General features: G+C 44.5%; 1 protein-coding gene across 1 annotated transcript; it reads left to right on the top strand.

Moving 5' to 3' along the window:
- The first annotated feature begins 561 nt into the window (after positions 1-561).
- On the top strand, positions 562-1,506 carry LOC8035762 (sulfotransferase 1C2-like). Its single transcript, XM_029986318.3, has one exon. It carries the CDS (start codon positions 562-564, stop codon positions 1,504-1,506), a length of 945 nt encoding a protein of 314 aa, XP_029842178.3.
- Positions 1,507-7,371: the final 5,865 nt, after the last annotated feature.

Below are 7,371 nucleotides of genomic sequence, written 5' to 3'. Positions count from 1 at the left end.
CACCGCTGCTGCGTGACGTCCGGGTCGCCTGTTGGTGTATACACAGTGCTTATTCTCATATGACTTGAGAACACCCTCAGAAGCCTCTGCACCTATTGAACCCCGCAATGCGGTCGGGACGTCACTCATGAGATGTAGATTCAATTAGTTTAAACAAAGGGGTATGTGTGAGAGGTATCGTGCAACAGTGGCTTGCAGTTGTGTCCATAGGGACATCCACTGGTATTGTAACCGAGATAGCACGGCCACTGGAGCATCGTATTGCTCTCCCTCCTCGTTCATTGTACGTGATTAAAAGCAGGGCAAACTACTAGCGTTGAAGGCGCGCATCGTGTGCACAGCACACCCCGACACCTCTGAAGGTGCATCGTATTATAGCTAGTGACACATCATGCTTGCACATGCCGTATATGAGCAGATTGCCCACAGAGAGCAAAGAAGATGACTCTTTCGAGTACAGCGTGAATCCGACGAAACTGTCCTCCAAGTTAATGTCTCGTGGCACTCAATTCTTAATTACTATTCAAAGCTTCTGTTTTCCAATTTTTTTCAGACAACAGCATGCCGAGACAATTGTTCAAGAACGTTGACGGCTTCTACGTCTTCTCAGCCTACTCGGAGGAATGGGTTCGCTCGGCACTGCGCTACAAGCCGGTGCCGGAAGACGTGTTCATCGTCAGCTATCCAAAATCTGGCACCACCTGGATGCAGCACATTGTATACAACATCTTCAACGGCCGTAGTCCTCCGGCCCACCCCTTGGACGCCAGCCGCGAGATGCCCTTTCTGGAGTTGCAAGGCCCCGATTCCGTCAAGGAGATGCCGAGACCGGGGGTTATCAAAACGCACATGCCCTTTGGCTCCCAACCTTACTCTTTGCACGCCAAATACATCTACATCTGCAGGAACCCATACGACTGCTGTGTGTCATTCTTCTACCACACGAAAGGTTTGGCGGCGTTTCAGTTTCAAGATGGCACGTTCGACGAGTTCTTCGAGCTGTTCCTCAATGGGAAGCCGGACTTCTCGGACTACTTCGAACATCTGCTCTCCTGGTACGAGCACCGACACGACCCCAATGTCCTCTTCTTAACGTACGAGGACCTGAAGAAGGACACCAGGGCATGGGTGCTCAAGATCGCGGATTTCCTTGGAAACGAATATGGTACAAGACTTCGGGCGGAACAAGGGCTACTGGAAGGCATCTTGAACAGGACAAGTTTCAAAAATATGAAAGTCCTGAATGCAACTATACAAGAGGATCTCGTAAAAGTGGCCAATCTAGCCGAAGACGAACTGCCAAACTGGATGAAGGGCCTCGGGCACGACGCCGACATTGACAGAGTAGAGAAGCCACTGACTGAAGATACCTTTCGTAAGGGTAATGTTGGAGACTGGAGGAACCACTTTTCTGCTGATCAGGTTAAGCGCCTCAAGGAGCGCATTGAGTTGAGGACACGCGGTAGTGACGTCATGGATCTGTGGAAGGACAATGGGCTTCCGTGACCATTGATGCCTATAACTGCCATAAACAGAAACACCTTGTTTCTTCCTCCAAGATTTATTCAGGATACATATGCAATCTATGGTTTGAGGAAAAAGAAATAGTTTCCCTTATTGTTTGGGGGTCGCATGTTTTGCCAGTGATTAAAATGTTCAAGCAAGTGTTTGTTTGGTCCATTTTTAAATACTGCGTTGCCGCCTTGCTATAATTTTGGACGAGCGCAATACCCTCTCGTGCCTTTTAAGAGGTTGGGTGATAATTTATGAAGAAGGCCACGTAAGTGGACAAAGCAATTAAACACAAATAAACATATGTTAAAAGAATTCATGTGCGGCAAACATCCACACATTTATTCGCGATAAAATGGCAAAGCTCATTTAGATTCAAACCACAAGGCTAGTAGATTATTTAGGTTCTGTATTCATTGAATAAATACTACTTCATATTCCCTCCTAAAAGTGTTCATTTTAGTAGTAACGCCTGTTTAAAAGGCGTTACTGTAAAATAATGACTGGTGGAAAAAAGTACTGTTTATTGTTACAAACTTAGAACTCAACTGCCCTTCCCTCTAACGAATTCCCATCCCATATCTGTGCACACTTTAGCAGCACTCCGTTTTATACTGTACCTCGCCCACAGTTTTTGTCTACAAAGTTTTATTCTTGGTGACGTGAAAGTATTCGAGTACATCGATTTTCGGTTTGTTTCTAGACTGTACGGGAAAAAGTACGTTTCGACACATGTGATTGTCTTTTTGCGTCGAGTCGAGTCGCGCTGGAATTCGTTTCATAAAAAGAATGCACATGTGCTTCCGTTGTACGGAAAAAAGTACATCTCGTCACATGTGATTATCGTTTTCCGTCAATTTGAGTTGCGCCTCGAGTCGTTCCATAAAGAGAATGCACATGTGTTTCCGGCCCCTTCCTCTCCTGACTAAACAAAACGACTGACTTGCATGTTAGGCATTATTTCTACCTATACTTCGTCTCACCCTATGATGGACTAAAGACCAAAGCCATGGGCCGCCAGGCCCAATCACTTTCCACGCTAAACTATGACACGCTTAACATTGATAAGGGGTGGACGAATAATGCTCCGAATCCAAAAACACTGCGTCATTTCTCCAGCTTCGACACTGCAAACTACTGCAAACAGCCTGTACGTCGTGGCTTTTTTTGCAATGTAACATCGTTGAGTCATTCACTGCTCTTCAATTCTAACCACTCTCCGCCCATCCCCATGAGTGATCTGAGACGCGGGCACTGATACGTGCGTCAAAGCGCAATGCACGCAATATCTAAGTGGCTCGTGATAGAATCTAGAGGTCCGTAGCTTTTGCCTTTAGTCCATCGTAGGGTGAGACGAAGTATAGCTACTTTTATAGGTGGCAAAGTAATGACCTGATTTCTTTTTAAAGATCAGGTAACTTATTTTGTTACTTTTTGAGGGAGTAACCAGCAACGATATTTAGTTATTTCTAGAAGGGAACGCGTACAACGAAAGTATTCAAGCTAGTTTTCACCCCAGCTTGCGCCTGTAATTTGGACAACGAGAAAACGCTAGATGTACCATAAAAAGATGTGCGCGATGTACGTCAGTGTAGCCAACGTTGTCTCTGAATAAACGTGTTAAAAAAGCAAGGAATAATTAACGACGACAAATATTGGGAGTGGCTACTGCCCCAAGAAAACAAGACGTTCATAGTAGCGAGAGAAAAAAAATCGCGTTACTTTCAGGCTGAGAGCGTAACTTTCGAATCGCAATAACGAATAACGTATTTAATTACTCTTTGCGCGAGCAACGGTATTTTATTTATTAACGCTGTATAGTCACTTTATTTTAGTAAAGTGTACACATGTGCCAACCATTAGGAAAATGATTAAAACTGTTTTGCAACAATCGGCGATTAAGCAACGGTATGGTAGAAGACATGGTGGCCATTGATAATGAAGATACTGTACGTATAAGTCGCTCTAGACTGTAAGAAAAACGTCCGCGAGTTGACTTTCCTGCACGACTAGAATGAGCCAGTCACGGCGAACAACATCGAGATCCCAGAAAATAAAAAAAAACTCAAAATACGATTGGACAAACAAAAAAAAAACAAAAAAAAAAAAGCCATGTGCACAGAGATAACGGGCTTACATTTCGCTTTCGGATTGTCTCTGCACAGGTACCAATCCATTATGCGTATAATTGTGATATCAGTGTTACCATTCGCCAGTATCATTCTATTGTCCACCATGGTTGGCTATCGCTGTGTTCTGCAGAACAATACTCGCAGTCTTTTTCTTTGTTATGTTTTTGTGGGATGTTTGACAGGTTTTATACCGCCAATTGAACACGCGCGAAGTCTGCGTCAGAATGGTTCCCAAAAGCCTCAACCCGAGGTCAAGAAGAAGCACATTTACGCCTAGAAAATAGAAAATGTGTGGATTTTTCATTCGATGTACAGGTACACCCCCAAAACGCAACACAAGTCCATTGAAAACCGGCCTGTCGCCCTTGAAGTGGTAAAACAAAATACACTTTGACATTTAGTTTCATGAAAACTCGCAAAGGCACAATTTCTTCACTAATGCTCCTGATAATACTAAGACAGTAAAATATGTTACTGGTACTATGTTTTAATGCAAATATCTAGATAGCCCGAATAAGACAGGACAAAAGCGTAAAACAGGACACGCATTCACTTTTAACTATATTCGAAAGAAGGCAGGCACGTAGACTGTTTTCTTTTTGTTTTTAGAGCGCAGCTCTTAGGCGCCCCTTTCCGGCTTGAGCGGCGTCGCCGCCGCCCTCAGCGTGGCCGCACGTTGCATTATGGGACTTTCTCATAATGATGTCGCACATGACGTCACGAAGGTCACGATGAAGGTCATGACCTTCACAGTGACCTTCACAGTGACCTTCACTCGAGAAGGACGTCAGTCGTGACACCAGTGGTGTCACGAGTGACGTCAGCAGGGGGAGGGAGGGAGAGAGGATGGAGGAGGAGAGAGGGAGGAGGAGGAGGGGAGAAGGAGAGAGTACGGAGGAGCAAGAGCGCATCCCCTCCTCTCCGCACCCTCCCCTCCTCCTCCAGAGAGTTGCGCTCTAATTCGGCATTACAGGGAATTATTAACGTCTCATCTTTTTAAAACGGGAAATCATTTCTGTGAATAAAAGTCATGAAAATAACTTACATCAAATAGTAAATATTAAATGTAAAAATAATGAAAGATGGTTAGGGGCTTCAGCGAAAAACAGCTAAAGTTTTCAACATTTTTGAGCTGTCATTTTGTACACGTTGTAAGCCTAAAAAAATCTACACGGATTACAATAAGTGAACATGGCACATTGTAAGCCTAAAACAAAGAGGCGTAAGCCAAGAGAAACAACTAAAGAGCCCCATCTTCATTTGTGTGCTTTAATTTAAAATAAAACTAAAACAAAATCTGGTGGAATGGCCTCGCTGATTGCGTAGTCACTGCAGTGAATGTCTTCTGTGCGCTTGTTAATAACAATATAGATATTGCAGAATTGGTTATTGTTAGTTTCGGGTTTTTTTGGTTTTTTGTGTGGTTGGTGTGGTTTCAATTTCATTTGCTGTTATCTCCACAGAGAGTTTTACTTCTCCACCATTTACGATGTAGTGGTTTTGTTTCAACAATAAATAGACCTCCATCTGAAATAGAGCGCAGCTCATGACCTCTAGGCGACTACAATGTCGCTGAAAAAATCTGTCTGCCCGGACAAAGCTACTTTTCTCAGTGGCATACCAGTCACGTAGGGGGCTCGAGTTGCCCTCAGCCTCAAGTGGATGCTAATTTATTTTTGAGTATATCCTCTAAAGCCTGAAAAGTTTGCCTAAATTATTAACGTCTTTCCTAAAGTAATGTTTTATAGGTCATGTGAAGAATAAACAAACAAAAAGTTACTGTGTCATGTTAACAGCAACAAGGATAAAAAGCTGCTAATCATCTAGATTTCAAAGACAAATTTGTTAATAAAATATCAGCAAAAACAGCTAAAGCTGGTATCTAAACTTTGCAAGAAAAGACAGAAAAAATGTACACTATATACACCGTGTCACTAGTTGCGTGCTGAACAGGCGAAGGCAACGCCAGGCGACGGGAGAAAGGGCATGCACTTGGAGAGGAGAGCAACCTTTTCTCTTCTTGAACGTTCCTCCACTCGCCCTCCTCTCCCGTATAGCCTTCCTAGTGCTCGCCCTTTCTTTCTTCCCCTGGCCGTTGCCTTCGCCTGCGCTGCACAAAACTAGCGACACGGAGTATAAGTACTTTGATAAACGTTTGATAGAGAACATTGGCGAAATCGTTATTTCATGGAGACAGCATACTCCAAACAGCCTCGATCTATTCAAATGTGATCTCTCAAATAGGATATGGGAACTGTAACAAACGGTCACCAGACGTTCTACTAATTGTAAACCCTTCGACATTCTAAAACACATTGTTAGGGTCAAAGAAACTTGCAGTCTCATTTCGCAAATGCTTTGTCGTTTTTCAGCTCGAAGACACAATGGAGTCCTTGATGTTGCATCGCTTTTACGCCTACGGATTACTCTGTCGCATAGGAGGCTGCTTCTTCATTCAAAATTTTAACAGACATTCCCTGGACAAAGCCAGGATTGCGTGGAAAAGTCTGTACACGCTCTACTCAGCTTTGTGCGTTCTCTTCAGCTTCGGTTTTTTCATCTGGTTTGATGTTGCGTTTATTATAAGAGAGGCGAGCACAGCCTATGGTCTTTCCGGTTTGTTCTCAGAAACTCTCTCCCTGACACTTCACGCGGTGGTAAGCTCCAGGATATTAATAAATTTTTCATTGATGATCGCCGGTTCGGGGAAGCTGCTCGACTTCTTCAGGAGGGCAGTCATCTTCGAGCAGACCACGGGATTCGAGCCTGCGAAGTGTTGCGCTCTACTTTCACGAAAGCCTGGTTGGTCTCTTCTGCGAAGAACTCTGGTCGTCGTGACACTGGCGACCTCTTACGTTCTGCTGGTCAATTTTTACATCGTACATTACACGGGTGCTATATCACCCGAGTGGGCTTTGACGTCCAAGGTTGTTGGCTCCATAGCGGCAGTCTTCCTTTTCCTTTACGACTCCCTCTGTTACGTGGTACTGAGATGCTGCTCGGGAGTCCTGCTAGAATACGTCAGCGCCCAACTGAGGGCCTTTCAAGACTGCAGTAAACCCAAGGACATCCTCCCTCAGATGCAGGCATCTCGACAACTCGAAACCATTCGACTCAATGTTTGCAGCATCAGGGAATTGACCCAAATCTTGAACAGCATCTGGAAAGCTTCTCTCGCCGGAAAATGCGCCGGCATAATCTTAGCTAACTGCGTCGTTCTGTATTCGATGTTTCACGACGGTGTTTTCAAAAGACAGATATGGACAACGCTCTCCTACTGCGCTTATTCGTCACTCGCCTTTCTTGAGTTGGTCTTCATTAGCCAAGCTCTGATTGATGAGGTGAGTCATTGCGCCCGTATGAGGTGAGCCATTGTGCCCAGCATGCACTATCAACACGTGCTTGTGAGTTTTTTTGTTTGTTTTGTTTTTAGTATGTTAAGCTGTCTTAAAGAAGAACCAGTTAGTGGCCGATGACTATACCCCGTTTGACTTTCAACGGAAGCTGAGACACTTTTTTAAAGAAATGAGACAGACGTTGATTCCACCGTAGTTTTACCTTGTGAATCTGAATATCACGTTCGTTTTCCCAGTAGACGTAACTAAAGGCGAGAAAATGCGACAAAACCTCCGACCAGTCGTGACGTCATAAGAGGGTCTTTCGGCCGCCAAGCCCGTGTTGCTCGAGGGCCTCGCGCGCAATCGCTGACTTGCCAAAATCGCTTCAG

This window comes from Ixodes scapularis, unplaced genomic scaffold, assembly GCF_016920785.2.
Source record: "Ixodes scapularis isolate PalLabHiFi unplaced genomic scaffold, ASM1692078v2 PGA_scaffold4__175_contigs__length_147842914, whole genome shotgun sequence".
Lineage (NCBI taxonomy): Eukaryota > Metazoa > Arthropoda > Arachnida > Ixodida > Ixodidae > Ixodes > Ixodes scapularis.
Note: the sequence above shows the minus strand (reverse complement) of the source record. Positions and strands in the feature narration are given on the sequence as shown.